Below are 18,912 nucleotides of genomic sequence, written 5' to 3'. Positions count from 1 at the left end.
AAATTCTTGATAAATTTGGCGATAAATTATCCACGCATTGTGGATAAATTATTGATACATTATCCACGCTTTGTGGATAAATTATTGATAAATTATCCAGGCTTTTTGGATAAATTATTGATAAATTATCCACGCTTTGTGGATAAATTATTGATAAATTATAAACGCTTTTTGGATAAATTATTAATAAATTATCCACGCTTTGTGGATAAATTATCCACGCATTGTGGATAAATTATTGATAAATTATCCACGCATTGTGGATAAATTATTGATAAATTATCCACGCATTGTGGATAAATTATTGATAAATTATCCACGCATTGTGGATAAATTATTGATAAATTATCCACGCATTGTGGATAAATTATTGATAAATTATCCACGCATTGTGGATAAATTATTGATAAATTTTCCACGCATTGTGGATAAATTATTGATAAATTATCCACGCATTGTGGATAAATTATTGATAAATTATCCACGCATTGTGGATAAACTATTGATAAATTATCCACGCATTGTGGATACATTATTGATAAATTATCCACGCATTGTAAATAAATTATTGATAAATTATCCACGCATTGTGGATACATTATTGATAAATTATCCACGCATTGTAAATAAATTATTGATAAATCATCCACGCATTGTGGATAAATTATCCACGCATTGTGGATAAATTATTGATAAATTATCCACGCATTGTGGATTCATTATTGATAAATTATCCACGCATTGTAAGTAAATTATTGATAAATTATCCACGCATTGTGGATAAATTATTGATAAATTATCCACGCATTTTGGATAAATTATTGATAAATTATCCACGCATTGTGGATAAATTATTGATAAATTATCCACGCATTGTGGATAAATTATTGATAAATTATCCACGCATTGTGGATAAATTATTGATAAATTATCCACGCATTGTGGATAAATTATTGATAAATTATCCACGCATTGTAAATAAATTATTGATAAATTATCCACGCATTGTAAATAAATTATTGATAAATTATCCACGCATTGTGGATAAATTATTGATAAATTATCCACGCATTGTGGATAAATTATTGATAAATTATCCACGCATTGTGGATAAATTATTGATAAATTATCCACGCATTGTGGATAAACTATTGATAAATTATCCACGCATTGTGGATAAATTATTGATAAATTATCCACTCATTGTAAATAAATTTGTGATAAATTATCCACGCATTGTGGATAAATTATTGATAAATTATCCACGCATTGTGGATAAATTATCCACGCATTGTGGATAAATTATTGATAAATTATCCACGCATTGTGGATAAATTATTGATAAATTATCCACGCATTGTGGATAAATTATTGATAAATTATCCACGCATTGTGGATAAATTATTGATAAATTATCCACGCATTGTGGATAAATTATTGATAAATTATCCACGCATTGTGGATAAATTATTGATAAATTATCCACGCATTGTGGATAAATTATTGATAAATTATCCACGCATTGTGGATAAATTATTGATAAATTATCCACGCATTGTGGATAAATTATTGATAAATTATTCACGCATTGTAAATAAATTATTGATAAATTATCCACGCATTGTAAATAAATTATTGATAAATTATCCACGCATTGTGGATAAATTATTGATAAATTATCCACGCATTGTGGATAAATTATTGATAAATTATCCACGCATTGTGGATAAATTATTGATAAATTATCCACGCATTGTAAATAAATTATTGATAAATTATCCACGCATTGTGGATAAATTATTGATAAATTATCCACGCATTGTGGATAAATTATTGATAAATTATCCACGCATTGTGGATAAATTATTGATAAATTATCCACGCATTGTGGGTAACTTATTGATAAAATATCCACGCATTGTGGATAAATTATTGATAAATTATCCACGCATTGTAAATAAATTATTGATAAATTATCCACGCATTGTAAATAAATTATTGATAAATTATCCACGCATTGTGGATAAATTATTGATAAATTATCCACGCATTGTGGATAAATTATTGATAAATTATCCACGCATTGTGTATAAATTATTGATCAATTATTCACCCGTTTTGGATAAACTATCCACGCATTGTGGATAAATTATTGATAAATTATCCACGCTTTGTGGATAAATTTTTAATAAATTATCGACGCTTTGTGGATAAATTATTGATAAATTATCCACGCTTTGTGGATAAATTATTGATAAATTATCCACGGATAAATTATTGAGAAATTATCCACGCTTTGTGGATAAATTATTGACAATTAACCACGGATAAATTATACATAAATTATCCACGCTTTGTGGATAAATTATAGATAAATTATCCACGCTTTGTGGATAAATTATAGATAAATTATCCACGCTTTGTGGATAAATTATAGATAAATTATCCACGCTTTGTGGATAAATTATAGATAAATTATCCACGCTTTGTGGATAAATTATAGATAAATTATCCACGCTTTGTGGATAAATTATAGATAAATTATCCACGCTTTGTGGATAAATTATAGATAAATTATCCACGCTTTGTGGATAAATTATAGATAAATTATCCACGCTTTGTGGATAAATTATAGATAAATTATCCACGCTTTGTGGATAAATTATAGATAAATTATCCACGCTTTGTGGATAAATTATAGATAAATTATCCACGCTTTGTGGATAAATTATAGATAAATTATCCACGCTTTGTGGATAAATTATAGATAAATTATCCACGCTTTGTAGATAAATTATCCATGCTTTGTGGATAAATTTTAGATAAATTATCCATGCTTTGTGGATACATTATAGATAAATTATCCACGCTTTGTGGATAAATTATAGATAAATTATCCACGCTTTGTGGATAAATTATTGATAAATTATCCACGCATTGTGGATAAATTATTGATAAATTATCCACGCATTGTGGATAAATTATCCACGCATTTTGGATAAATTATTGATAAATTATCCACGCATTGTGGATAAATTATCCACGCATTGTGGATAAATTATCCACGCATTGTGGATAAATTATTGATAAATTATCCACGCATTGTGAATAAATTATTGATAAATTATCCACGCATTGTGGATAAATTATTGATAAATTATCCACGCATTGTGGATAAATTATCCACGCATTGTGGATAAATTATCCACGCATTGTGGATAAATTATTGATAAATTATCCACGCATTGTGGATAAATTATCCACGCATTGTGGATAAATTATTGATAAATTATCCACGCATTGTGGATAAATTATTGATAAATTATCCACGCATTGTGGATAAATTATTGATAAATTATCCACGCATTGTGGATAAATTATTGATAAATTATCCACGCATTGTGGATAAATTATTGATAAATTATCCACGCATTGTGGATAAATTATTGATAAATTATCCACGCATTGTGGATAAATTATTGATAAATTATCCACGCATTGTGGATAAATTATTGATAAATTATCCACGCATTGTGGATAAATTATCCACGCATTGTGGATAAATTATTGATAAATTATCCACGCATTGTGGATAAATTATTGATAAATTATCCACGCATTTTGGATAAATTATTGATAAATTATCCACGCATTGTGGATAAATTATTGATAAATTATCCACGCATTGTGGATAAATTATTGATAAATTATCCACGCATTGTGGATAAATTATTGATAAATTATCCACGCATTGTGGATAAATTATTGATAAATTATCCACGCATTGTGGATAAATTATTGATAAATTATCCACGCATTGTGGATAAATTATTGATAAATTATCCACGCATTGTGGATAAATTATTGATAAATTATCCACGCATTGTGGATAAATTATTGATAAATTATCCACGCATTGTGGATAAATTATTGATAAATTATCCACGCATTGTGGATAAATTATTGATAAATTATCCACGCATTGTGGATAAATTATTGTAAATTATACACGCATTGTTGATAAATTATTGATCAATTATGCACGCATTGTGGATAAATTATTGATAAATTATCCACGCATTGTGGATAAATTATTGTAAATTATACACGCATTGTTGATAAATTATTGATCAATTTTCCACACATTGTGGATAAATTATTGATACATTATCCTATCATTGTGGATAAATTATCTACAATTTGTGGACAAATAATTGATAAATTATGCACGCTTTGTGGGGAAATTTTTTATTAATTATCCAGGCTTTATAAATAAATTATTGATAAATTATCCACACTTTGTGGATGCATTATCCACACTTTGGGATTAATTATGTCAAGATATCAACGCTTTATGGAAAACATATCCACGCTTTAAGTTAAAATCTCCCCGCTTTGTGGATAAAATATCCACTATTTTTGGATGAAATACAATATTCATATTTTCAACTCACTTCATGGATGCCAATGTATTTGTCGAACAGCTTGCACTCATAACACTGGTGACCGAGCTACTGCTACCCTTCTTAAGCATTGGCGGGCGATTAAAACTTTCACTGCTCGATGAGGAACGTTTACTGGGATCTTGGGCCTCAATATCTTGTACCATTTTACTTATGTGTTCTGCATCGGGGCAAAATTTGGCAATTTTGTGTAGAAGAGCTGTGGTCGATGATGTCTTGAACAGACCCAATGCCCTTCGTCGTAAGCCTTGACTGAGACATGCCTCTACGGCGGCACATAATTGTGTAACTGTTGTACTTTCTTCGTGGACATATTTTTTGGTGACTGCTTCTTCCATCAGCTGTTTGACTTCCTTCTTAACCGCCGATATGAGGCGTTCCTTGAAGTCTGTCTCTGTAAAACGGAAGAACAATAAGAAGAAAACAAAATTCGATTAGCAACATGTTGTAAAATATTTATGTATGCGTTCCTCGAAAGGTCGCTCAAACAAAACAGCAAAACAAAAAGCTTATAATTCGCTGCGTGGAAAATTTTCTATGCACTTCCATTATTTTATGGCTTTATTATCGACAGCCTGACATCCAAGTGCCCCATTTTGCCATTTAATATTAATGCCGGAGATAAAAGGTTTATTATCCAATCAAAAAAAAGGAGGGAAGTAGAGAACAAACAAACAACAACTACAGCAAACGCTATAAACAAAAGTGGCAGCTGTGTCGATGTTGATGCCAACATAATTATGTTTTATGCGGCACCACCAGGCCATAATAAATAACTTTTACGCAGGGCATTAAACAAACATTAACAACGTCAGCAAATGATGACATCGTAGAGCAGAGCAACAGGCCACACGCACATGCCTGGACTTCTTAGCCCGCAGTTAGTCATACCACAACCACCACTACCATCCATTGTTGTTATCATCCAGTCGACATCTGTATTACTTGTTGACTTACCAAAAATCTCATAAAATTTACTCTGCAAAAATAACTAGGTCTTGGAATCCCCACCGAGTGAGAAATTACGCTAGTTACTTCTTGTTCCAAACATCGTTATTGACAATCAAGTGAATGTACTGAGCGTAATCATGTGCAACAGTTGACAAAAGCAGCCATTGCCAAATGAACGTAAACTAACGACCAATTCACACCCCATTGTTCTGTTCCACCAACCCACCCATTATGCATTTGGCGTCACTCAAGGCACCGTGTTATGTGCGAACCGCATGCAACAAGTATTTTAAAATATGTGAATTAAATAAGGGTGTGGTAGTATTTCCTGCTAAACAAACATATGTAGAGGCACAGTGGTTTGAGAAATTTTACTTTTCTTTTATTGAGTGTTTCCAGCGTTTTTAGACTTTTTCTCGGGAAGTATAAAATCGCAGAAAAATTTAGGTTTTTTATGAGTTTTTTATTTTGACAATGTTGGACATTCGGAATAAATGTGGACCTTTGCTTCTACATTTGTTAGGTATATTTCCTGTCCATGTGGAACTCGAAATACCAAATTGCAACTAATTCAGTTGGGAAATCTCTCAAAAATATGTTATGACGAAAACCGGGTATACACAGAAAAATATATGTTAGGATCAAAACAAATTTATGTTTGGGACTGGCTGCAAACAAAAAAATGTTTGGATCCAAGGATAATATTTTTTTATGGGTGAATAGATGATTTTTGTCAAAGAGAGTAACAACAGGGCTCTCGCGAATGTTGAATGCAGTTGTATAAGAAAGAGCTGTGTGTGTGGTGTAATAGAATACGGCCCTGCAAACATTTTTTTCAAATTTTTAATCGCTTAAAGATAATCTGCGATTCGCGGGGAAGATCAATTCAATCGCGGAAGAGCGCGCCTAATGATAACCTGCGAATCGCCGACATAAAGTAACTGTGTCCGGGAAGCGAATCGCGTGGAAGAATCGCAGATTAATCATCTGGAAGATCTTCAGAAGATCAACATGTAAAGAAAAATTAAAAAAAGAATAGAACAATTGTTTTTTGTTTCTTTTATTTGTTGTTTAGTTTTCTGCTTTTGTTTTCTTTTCTGCTTTGTTATGGTTTTTAATTATTCCTTTATGTTGTGGTTATTTGTTATAGGCACTGTACTCAGTACTGTTTCTCAGTCACTATGTTGTCTTTTGGTTAAACTTGGCAAAACCTGGACATGTGTGGTTTGTCAATACTCATAATATTATACGTGCATTTATATCAAAGTTCTGTAGAAAGTGTATATGAGAATTATATGCAACAAAATCAAAAAAGTTAGTAACAATCATCTGTTGCTCTTCCAGAAGAGTCTTCTGTGATTCCCAACGGCGATCATTTGAAAAATGTAAGAAAAAAAATGTAAACAAGCACCCAATGATCGCCGTGGGGAATCACAGAAGATTAATCTAAGCGAACAATCTTCCAAAAATTGAAAAAATGTTGGCAGGGGGAGAAGCGAAGTTTGTTTTGTGTGTATGCGGTCAAACGCGTGTGTTTCGTACTTTGTTGTTGTTGCGATTTTTTCCACACGCTATGCACCCTTTTTAAACTTGTGGCAAAATTGTGATGTAATACAAAACTGAAGTTAAATTAAGACAACGTTTTTTTGAGGAATATAACAATAACAAATAGTGACAGTCGGCCTTGCCGAGAGAGAAATACTCACAGCTTGTGTAAATAGGTACATCTCTGAACAGATGGAATACCGGCTTACTTACTTACTTATTTAACTGGCCCATTAAAGAACATTTGTTCTATAAGCCGAACTAAGAAAATATCTCCAATTATCTCTATTTGTTGCTTCTCTCTCTGGCATACCGCGTCTTTTCAACTCTTCTTCCATTTATTTGCTCCATCGATTCCTTGTTCTGCCAATTCTGCGTGTACCATGTGGCCTTTTAGCGGGTTAATTATCGCTCATTCTTATGATATGGCCTAGCCAACGCAATCGTTGTATCTGGATACATTTATCTATACTGATGTCGTTGTATAGCAGATACAGCTCGTGGTTCACACGACTTCGATATTCACCATCAACGCAGATTGGTCCGTAGACCTTTCGAAGAATTTTTCTCTCAAACACATCAAACACTTCTTTGTCCGCTTGTGCAAGTACCCATGCTTCGGAGCCATACATCAGCATGGGTAGTATCAGCGTTCTGTAAAGTGTAACTTTTGTTTGACGAGATGTGGCTTTTTTTTTAAACTGCTTACTTAAGCCAAAGTATCACAATTGATGTTGTTTGTTGTGTTTACGGCGTTGCCGGGGAAGACGAAGTCTTTCACTGCCTCAGAATTATAGGAGTCAACTTCAACAATTTTTCCGAGCTCTATTTATGCTTTGCTCGTCGACACCATCAGCTTGGTATTCTCGCCGTTTACCGCCAGACCCACTTTAGCAGATTCCCTTTCGACTTTTGCAAATGTATCAGTTACTTCCTTTTCCGATCGACCTATTATGTCAATGTCATCGGCATAAGCAATAACATCCCAGCAAAATTTGAAGGAAGGGGTTCCATGCGATGACGTGATTTCATGGCATCTTTTGCACTGGTTCAAACGAAATCGTGAAAGATCCGATCTTTTCATTAGCATTTGAACAAATGCAAATGAAGTCGTGAAAGATCCGATCTTTTCATCAACATTTGAACCCATGCAAAGGAAGTCGTGAAAAATCCGATCTTTTCATCGGCATTTGAACCCATTCCATCGATCCAATAGAGATGAATTTTGTGTTTTTATTTATACACGTTTTTCTAAATATATAAGATTAATTATTTACAATAGGCTTGATGTTGTCGGAGACTCGAAATCACAACCAACGTTGTTAAAACTCTCTTCGTAATGATAATGTCATTGCAAAGGGTTGGTGAAAATGACATGCCAAAGCATTGGTGAAAATTACATGCCAAAGCATTGGTGTAAATGACATACTTTGGATCCAAAAATGAATAGCATCTTTTGGGGTCCACGCTCATATAAAATTCATCGATGAAGATGCCAAAAAGATGACATGCCAGATCACTTTCACAAATGATTGAATGACATCTTTGGCATCCAACATTTTGCTGGGATACGGCTGTTTGTATATATTGTGCCACTTATTTTGACCTTCGCCTCTCGTATAACCTTTTCCAGCAGAATGTTGAATGAGTCACACGAGAGGCCCTCTCCTTGTCTGAAACTTCGTTTGGTACAAAAATCTTCGGAGAGGTTCTTTCCTATTTTAACTTAGGATCGAGTGTCAGTTAAAGTCATTTTACAAAGCCATATAATATTTTCGGGAATACCAAATTCAGACATGGCTTGGAATATCTTTGAACGTAGGGGGCTGTCGAAGGCTGCTTTGTAATCAGCAAAAAGGTAGTAAATGTTGACCTGCATCTCTTGGGTCTCCTCCAGGATTTGCCGCAGGGTAAATATCTGGTCAATGGTGGATTTGCCCGGTCTAAAGCTGCATTGGTATGGCCCAATTATTTCATTGAACAGAGGCTTAAGTCGTTCGCACATTATCCCTGTCACTAACTTGTAGGCAATAGGGAGACGACTTATGCCCCTATCGTTAGAGCATACAGTATTATCTCCTTTCTTGTGGGCAGGGCACATGATGCTCAGGTTCCAATCGTCGAGTACTCGTTCTTCCTGCCAGATGGTGCTAATTAGCTGATGAATACACCTTATAAGCGTTTCGCCCCCGGTTTTGAACAGCCCGGCTGGTAAGCCATCGGCTCCTGCTGCCTTATTATGCCTCATATGGGCTGGGAGGTATACATTAAATACCATCTTCTGGGATTGGATCTTTTGTATCTTCGCCGTTTTCGCTACTATCGGATACCAACTGTTTAGTTGAGCACACTATCTGTATCAGTTACCTTGCTGATCTCTACAGGATGATGTGTCTGTGCCAATGCAATCGGTTTGATGTTTCACTCTTTGGTAAAACTTTCGGACTCCATTGTGGCTCCTGTACATCTCGATTTTTTCTCCTCTCTCCTTTTCTCCCCATACCTCTACCGTGCGCTACCCGTTGCTACTGATTGTAGAATAGCCCTATATATAATTGTTCCACAAATATCCCAGACGCGACAAGGGAGACTTCTCTCAGAGTAGCCCTATGTGCCGAATTTTTCTCTTCGGTAACAGCACGACACTCCTGGTCATACCATTGGTTCCTTGGTGGAGGTCTCCGGAATCCAAGTATGGGTATTTGAGGCTGATTGCATGGAGTGGGCAATAATTTGCCATTGCGCTGATATGTTATCGGGATGAGGAGTGCTTTGATTAAGCAATTGGGCCAGTTGTGTGGAATATTCTGTGGCTATCTGTTGTGATTGCAGCTTACCGATGTCCAATTCCCGAGTTGTGTCTGTTCGCACCTTATTTGCAACGTTTAATCTATTACGCACCTTTGCTGCAACATGGTGGTGGTTCGAGTCTATGTTGGCTCCTCGGAACGATCGCACATCCAACACGCTCGATGAATGTCTTCCATCTATGACAACGTGATCAATTTGATTTCGCTTTTATCCGTCTTTCAAGTCTTTCATTCACTGGGGTGAAGCCAGAGACCAGATGTTTTAACCTCCGGCCAACTACTATAGAACGTCACCTTTAGGTGTTGTTGTGATGCCTTTCCCAATCCATCGTATTTCCTGTATGGCAGTAATGTCAGCCTTGTACTTTTCAAGTACATCTGTCAATGCGTAAATAGCACCTTCTCTAAAAAAGTCCGAACATTCCAGGTGCAAATTCGCAGATCATGGTCCTTAAAACGTTTCCAGGGCTCGTCAACTTGTCGGTATAGGTCCACACCTTAGTATAGCCCTCATAGAACGGTACCTCCCCATTTGCGCTATTTTGAAGGTTGTGGCCTCAATATTCCATCGAAATGGCTGAAATTTGATATTTGGTCTTCATTTGGGTAATTACACGTTCCATATGAAAATTGTCGGTATAGGTCCACGCCTTCATATAGCACCCATAGAACGGTACAATAGAGTTTCAGTATTTTTTTAAGGTTTTAGCCTCATTATCACATCGAAATGGGTGAATTTTGGTGCTTAGTCTTCGTTTGGGGTATACAACTTTTTCCCAGAAATTTGACTGTCCACGGCTTTATTTAGCCCCCCTTGGGCGGTACCTTCCTATTTTCGGTATTTTTAAAGTTTCGGCCACAGCAACCCACCGAAATGTCTGAAATTTGGTACTTTGCCCGATTTTCGTAGTTCTGAAGGTTGTGACGTCAAAATCCCACCGAAAAACTGAAATTTGTTATTTAGTCTTCCATGAGACTATTGAATATTCCAGAAGAGAATTATCAGTATAGGTCCGCGGGTACCTATATTCTGAAGCGTACCTTTTGATATTCGGTACTTTTGAAGGTTTTATCGAAATATTGTAAATTTGGTATTTAGTCTTTTTTGAGTCTAAAAACTTTCTTCCAGAAATTTTTAGGTATAGATGGACGTTCTGATATATCCCCCAAGGAACTGTACCTCCCGAATTTCCGTATTTTTTAAGTTTGCTGAATTTTGGTATTTAGACTTCTTCATAAGCGAAAGGAAACTAATTGTTCCATTTTACTTCAATACAACTCGTGGTATAACAAGTTCAGCCAGGCCGAACTAAACGACGTTCTTACTTGTTTGGATTCATTTTTGTATTTATCGCGCTTAGCAGCAATATTAGTTGGTCACCGTAAGATTCAGAGCCATTAGATCAAGCACACGATCAACATTATATCGCTGAGAGTGTATCATCAGGAACAACTAGGGTAACATTTTCAGAACAACCATTAGACAGGCCGCTAACAGCACTTTAGCGAAATATTGAATTTTTGTGATGGATATATCCGAAGATGTAGTCCGATAAAAATCCTCTGGGAGGGTGACGTACAATTGCAAGAAATTTGGACCCAAACATAATATGTTTGAATCCAAACATATATTTATTTGAAACAGCTCTCAAATATATATTTGTTTTGATCCCATCATATTTCTAACATACATTTATTTATACGATTTATTTAAAAATACCTCCGAAGATTTGTTTATTTTTCTCATCTGTGAACATTGTAATTTCAGAATTCGCAAAAACTTCCCGGTGTAAACTCCTTTCATTTAAAGTGGCTACAAGAGCACCGTGTTTTCCAAAGGATCTTCGAACAGATCCTAAACTGCACTTAAACAAAAATATTGAACTTTTATGGTGGAGGTACCCAAAGGAGAATACCGATATGGACCAATTTTAAAATCCTAAAAATGTGAACTTTGACCCCGATTTATTTAAAAAGCTCTACTGCGATGTTTTTTCTTTTTTCTTGTTCTTTGATTTTCCTCATCTATGAACATTGTAGTTTCAAAATCTGCAAAAACTTCCCAGGTGTTAGCTCCTCTTATTTAAAGTTGGTTCAAGAGTACCGTGAAAGGTATACCGATGATACTCCTTGTGGTCTTGTTTACAGCAATATTATGTTTTCCGTGAGGAAATCCGTGCTTCCTGGCATAGAATGCAATGACTTCCATTTAAAAGAAATGAGTCCAAAAATAAGATCCCCTTCCAAAATGGTATATGTCGGTCCATTCCTTCAAGTACGTAATCAGCAATACTGTTGAGCTTCAATCCAAATATGTTTTTTGTCGGCAAGTTCATAGGTCCAATAAGGGCCACCTCCTATATATGAAAACCTCTTAAAAACATAATTGTTGCGAAAAAGGATTTTGGTTGCGTAGATGGTATTCGATTTGATATTTGCAATATATGAAAATTTTAATTCATTTTCTGTCAGCTGATACAATTTTACTTGCTTAATCTTCAATCCATAATCCATTTGCCTCTTCCACCCATCTTCATCTTTACAAAAAAAATCTGAAAACAAGCTTCACATGAATTTTAGTTCCGCTTATTACATCTCTCTAGTTGAATATCTCCTTTACAGAACTTACAAGCAATGCCGGATGTTGCTTAGGTTTATTACATTTCGATTCATTCTCTCTGCACTGCGGCCAATGTCCATTAACAACAAAACTAAACGGATCCATGTGATACAAATGGTATAACAGCAACAACAACAAGATAATACAAGAAACAGGATAATGATACAAACAACAATGACAACAAAAACTACAAGTTATACCGGTAATAATGGCATCCAGTACTGTCTTGTGCAGCAGAAAAAGTAGACCATTTAATACCTAAAACACAAATTTCCAACACGTTTATATCCGGTTTGTCGTAATCTCATTTGTGGTTTAGGTTATTATGCCTTGCTATTGTGTCTGTTGTTATTGTTGTCTATCAGACATAGGTGTTTGAATGGGTGTGTGTGCACACAACATGAAACCGGTAAAAACCAACTGGTCGGCTCATTTGTTATTGAACTGTAGAGAAATGAAATTAGTAACGAAGATGGATGTTTGTAATTAAATTACACAAGGCTGGATAGAGATACGATATAACAGACAGCGTGAACTGGTGTCACAGATATTTGTTTCTTTTTTTTGTGATTGCAATGCATGGTGCTCTTGAAACATTTTTAAATGGAAAGTGCTTACACCTCGGAAGTTTTTGCGGATTCTGAAACTACAATGTTCATAGATGAGAACAATCAAAAAACAAAAAAAATCGCCGGAGCGCTTTTTAAATAAATCGCGATTTAAGTTGACATTTTTAGGGGTTGTTTAGGTTTTCGCGATTTTGCTTAGAAACCGCATTTCCTATCAAAATGGGACTAAAACAAATATTATAGCTATGCAAATTCTCTACAAGATCGACCTTTATGGTATTTTCGTAGTTTTTACCATTTTTGAGATATAGAAGTTCAACTTGGGACAATGCACTGACTGTATCGCCCCCTTATAAAACAATGTCATGTAGGGTGCGCCTTAACTAACTTTTGATGAAAACCGCTTACACAGGGAAAGTTTTTGTGAATTCTGAATCAGCAGTGTTCATAGATGAGAAAAATCCAAAAACAAGAAAAAATCGCTGTAGGGATTTTTAAATAAATCGCGGTTAAAATTCACATTTTTAGGTGCTTTTTTAGGTTTTTACGATTTTCCTTGAAAACCGCAAGTCCAATCGAAATGGATCTAAAGAAAATGTTGTAGCTGTCAAAATTCTCTAGAGGATTGACGTTTATCATTTGTTCCCAGCTTGTACCATTTTTTAGATAAGGAAGCTCAGTTTACATTTTTAGTTTGTTTTGTTAGGGTTTCGCGAATTTGCTTGAATACGGTAAGTCGTATCGACATGTGACCTGAGAAAATCTTAAAGCTGTGAAAATTCTCTACAAAACTGGCTTAAGTAACTTATCCTTAGTTGTAACATTTTTTTAGATATATAAGTTTAAGTTGGGAATTTGCAGTCATGACATTGTTTTATAAGGGGGCGATACAGAATTGAATTGAATTTGAATTGTCCCAATTTGAACTTCTATATCTCACAAACGGTAAAACCGACGAGAATGTCATAAAGGTCAATCTTGTAGAGAATTTTCATATCTACAACATTTGTTTTAGTCCCATTTTGATAGGAAATGTGGTTTCTAAGCAAAATCGCGAAAACCTAAACAACCCCTAAAAATGTCAACTTAAATCGCGATTTATTTAAAAAGCGCTCCGGCGATTTTTTTTTGTTTTTTGATTGTTCTCATCTATAAACATTGTAGTTTCAGAATCCGCAAAAATTTCCGAGGTGTAAGCTCCTTCCATTTAAAATTGTTTCAAGAGCACCGTGAATGTCTAGCAGTAGTAGGTACTAAATTATTTATGACGTCGGAGTTTGTGAGTGCTTTTTCGTTATTTATCGGAAATATGTAATCGGATAGGGGCAGTGACATTTTAAGTAACATTTCTAGATTGATATGAATGATCAATTATAATAAAACATTAACTTACATAACTCACCTACTTACATATGTATGTGGCTCGATAAAGACATTCGTTGAAAAATCGCAAGAAAAAATATCTTTCAACTAACTCAAACTTTTTTGGTTTGGTGTGATAGAGCACAAGGATGGACCACAATTGGGCATCAAAATCACAATTATTTAACCCTAGAAAGTAAACCTTAAGACCATTAAAACGATGTGAAAAACATATTACATTCTACGATGGAAAATCCCACGGCAGTGGGTTCTTTGTACCGGATTGACCCGGAACTACACAACATCATTGTCCGGCTAGCGGCAGCCACCTCAGTGTACATATGTATGTTTGTATTTGTTTCGTTTTTCTGTGTTGGGAGCAGCATATCCCGGAATGCCTGCTCCGAATCCTTTTGGTCCGTGCCGGGACGGAGGAAAACCCAGGACCAATATATTTGTGCTCGGTTTGTCACATCCGCATCTTCACCCACATCCAGCCTTCGGTGAGATGCAATATATGTCAGGAGTGGATGCATCTAAGGGGTTGCTCTGGACCTGTCCACGTGAGGGACTACGACGGGGACTATGTTGCTGCATGCTTTGTGAATACAGCCCCCAGTGAGTCGTCATCGGATTACGAAACTCCCTTGTCGTCTGATTATGAGACTCCCCCGCAGTCCTCTCGACAACAACCGCACATGCAGCCTTTGACACCAGCCGTTGTTGTCCCAACCCCGGAAAATGCATCGAGGAAATAGTAGATTTCATGAGTCGGAGGAATATCAAGGCCGCTGCGGTGCAAGAAACCAAGCTCAACAACAACTGTAACTTACAATGTTGTGATGGTTACAATGGAAGGATCGCACCAGAAGTGGAGGTGGGGGAGCAGTGAGGTGTGGAACTGCCGAGATAGAGTTGCTGAACGTATACATCCCGCCGAGAAATAGCTGTATCTCAGATTACGAGCCTAACATTAGCCCGCTTTTCGAAGGTCATAATCGTCTGGTTCCCTGAAGAAGGGAAGATAGGACCTCAGTCGCGTTTGGCGACGTTACGTTGACTGACCCGAAGAGGTGCGCAAGTTATTTCAATCAACAGTTTGTCGAGCACCACGAGAGTGACAGGGCGAAGAGAAGAGTATTACGTCGCATCAGATCTCTTCCTGCCGAGGAGGAACCACCACAGTTTACAATGGATGATGTTGCCAATGACATCAGGAACGCTAAATCATCCAAAGCGTTGGGCCCTGATGGAATCTCCATGGTAATGCTGAAGCAGTTGGATGAGCCGGGAGTGGAGTATCTCACAAAAGTTCTCAACTTGATGCTATCCACCCTCATTGTTCCCGACGTCTGGAAAATGGGCAGGGTGGTCCCACTACAGAAGCCCGGCAAGGAAGCCAGCAAAAGTGAATCGTACAGGCCGACTTCGCTTTTGTCGCCCGTAGCAAAGACCTTTGAGGCCTTAGTCCTTCCCAGGATCAGAAATAGCTATCAAGTTGCCGATCATCAGCATGGATTCCGTAAGCAGCACAGCACGACAACTGCGCTGCACGCCATTAAGGACTCAACCAGACACGGCCGTGCGATAGAACAGTGATGGTGGCGCTTGACTTATCAAAAGCCTTTGATACAGTCAGGCACTCCACGCTGTTCGAGGACATCTAGCAGACAACCCTCCGTCCAAGCTTAAAACGTTGGATAGTCAATTATATGTGTGGACGCCAGTCGTACGTGGAATTCAGGAACAAGAATTCCAAACCCCGTAGAGTGAAACAGGGAGTTCCCCAAAGTGGGGTGATATATCCGGAACTGTTTAACCTCTAACTCTCCTGTATTCCGCCCCCTCCAGACGGCATCGAGATCATAACGTATGCGGATGATTGCACGATCCTGGCGTGGGGTACATATCCTGCTGACATCTGTGAGAGACTGAACTACTATTTAACCGAACTCACCACCTTTTTCCATTCGAGGAATATGCAGATTTCCGCCACAAAATCAACAGCCACTCTGTTCACCACATGAACAGCGCACTTTGAAAGAGAATTGAATGTAGTGGTCGACGGTAGCAGAATTCCGACCACAAACTGCCCCAAAATTTTAGGGGTCACATTCGACACTACTTTCATGTCGTGCGCGCACGCTGCAGCTGTCTGCGAAAAACTGAAAAGTAGGAACAAGGTCCTCAAGTCCCTAGCCGGCAGCACTTGGGGTGCAGATAAAGAAACCTTGTTGACCACATATAACGCGATAGGTCGGTCTGTGGTAAGCTATGCGGCGCTAGTCTGGTCCCCGAGATTATGTGATACGAATTGGAAAAAGGTTCAAACTTACCAGAATGCTGCCCGGAGAACAGCACAGGGTGTCTCCTCAAATCTTCAGTGGACCATCTACATGAGGAGGCAAAGATTCTTCCAGTAAAGAAACACAACGAGATGATTTCGTTGCAGTACCTACTTGGATGTTAAAGTGTGAGCCATCCCAATCACCATCTTGTGGGTAAGCCGGACACATTCAGGCAGATCAGCAAGGATATCCATGCTCTAGAGGGAGAGGTCCAACGCTACAGGAGAGAACCCCTAGATCAACAAGCATATCAAGCAGGTTTAAATAGTATTCACACGGATGCAGTTTCCAAAGCTTAAGCAATTATAGTGGGAATAAATTCCTTGAAATACATACCCCATCTATTGCAGCTGAGGAGCGCCAGCTGCCATGACAAACATCTGCACAGTATGTGGCATGGACCCGCACGACACAAAACACCTTTTCAACTGCCCAGCCAAACCTACTCATCGAACTCCAGTGGATCTGTGGTTACATCCCATCGAAGCAGCCACTTTCCCGGAACTGGAGATAGACCCAGAGCAAGATTAAACAGATGAACGAACATACAAACATAATAACAAACACTGAAAATTTGATTTCTCGAATAGAAGGGGGACAAATGAGTCGTCTTTGGAAATAAAAAGCTTCAATTTGAAATTCACAACTGCAAATTTCCAATCTTGGATGTATAAATAGGAGCTCCAAATGGCGAAAATTGCCTAGCAACAAGAACATCTAATATGCCTGAGGTTAACGAAACGATCGTCGCATAGAGGTTGATGTGTGTGTAGGACTTCGCTAGATACACTATGCAACACTGAAAATGCAAACAACTTCTGGTATGCATTTTTTTAAAGTACATATTTAGACTACAAAAACCCTAGTAGGGTTTTGTCCTGTCAGATCCAGTATTTTATGGCCTCATCTAAACCGGGCTAAATCTACACTTTTTTGCATTTATCAGGCCTTTATCTCAGAAACGAATAGGAATTTAGCCTTGCTGTCATTAGCAATATTGTAGCCCTAAACTAGTAGAACTTATCTTTTTAAAGAACCACCTGAGAAAAACTCCATCTAGGGCATCAAAATCTATAAAATATAGACAATTTTACATAATTGCTGAAATTCTGGTCAGTATCGGCTAAACTATTGGGAGTTGAACCAAGTAACCATTCGCAAAAATCTTCCAAATATAGTTCTCAACAATTCTTTAGAACATTCTGAAACTCTAAAATGCTTGCTTCACGTTGTTTCAGCGGTATTTTGCATCATATCTTTTACAGCACGTATTTCAAACACAGTTCACACCAACAGTTTATTCTCGCATTTCGTATTTCACTACATTATTGACATTTTTATTAAATCGTCGTTGAAAAATGTACTGAAAACAACGGGATAGAGACATTTTACAACAATGACATGTTCTGAAGAGTTGTGTATTAGATTTCAGGGAATATTTTTACAAAAGAAAATATTCAGATAAAATTAACGGTTTTGGAGATACGGTGCGAAGTGTAGAAAAATTGTGGAATTTTTGCATATATTTTGAAACTTGAGACAATAAATGTAGTTTTTCGAGTTCTTTTTTTCTGCAAACGTTTTATTCTTGTCCCTATCTACAAATTTGCTTCAGAGGTCAGAAGAAGATTCGCATTGGTTTCAGAGATATAGCCCCAAATGTCTTTAAAAACTCAATATTTAACCATGTTTAGATGGGGCCATAAAATCCGAGCTGGATCTGACACAACAAAACCCAACTAGGGTGTCTTACTGTTTGGGTCTGTACTTTCAAAAAATCCTCAGTTCGAATTGTTTGCACAAGATCACCTTAAAAATGTTGCACAGTGATATCAATCTTTCAATGTAATTATCCTTAGGTCATATATCTCGATTAATTAAATTACTTAAAATCATTAGTTGTGTACTTCAAAGTTTAAAACCTCTTCAGTATGTGCTTCCCAAGTCCTAAAATACTCTTATCCCATTTTTTATTATTCAATTTATCACGTTTACTTTCATTCGAATTAGTCTAGCCGCGTGTAGTTTATATTTACTTTTCAATTGTAAACTACTTACGAAACGTTAAAAAGTTTCATTGTAGAGAAAGAAAAGTTTTATCTTCTGGAAAATGCAAGTAAACACTTGTTGTCAACAAACGAAGGATAATCGAAGAAAAATGTAAATTTCATGGAAAAACAATGAAAGAAAGTTATATTGAATGCCAAGGTAGAAAGGTGTGTCGTAAGTCGGGTCTTGTCTTTA

The 18,912-nt window shown here is 36.6% G+C and overlaps 1 protein-coding gene across 1 annotated transcript in view; it reads right to left on the bottom strand.

Moving 5' to 3' along the window:
- Positions 1-18,912, bottom strand: part of tbc (trabuco) — a 222,089-nt gene that overhangs the window by 21,862 nt on the left and 181,315 nt on the right. Inside the window, exon 2 of the mRNA XM_073977179.1 lies at positions 4,455-4,857. Coding sequence (XP_073833280.1) covers positions 4,455-4,857 — 403 coding nt within the window. The remainder of the gene's footprint in view (positions 1-4,454; positions 4,858-18,912) is intronic.

This window comes from Musca autumnalis, unplaced genomic scaffold (assembly GCF_047663935.1).
Source record: "Musca autumnalis isolate F117 unplaced genomic scaffold, ASM4766393v1 scaffold_3, whole genome shotgun sequence".
NCBI lineage: Eukaryota > Metazoa > Arthropoda > Insecta > Diptera > Muscidae > Musca > Musca autumnalis.
The sequence above is the reverse complement of the archived record's forward strand: the minus strand, read 5'-3'. Positions and strand labels throughout refer to the sequence as shown.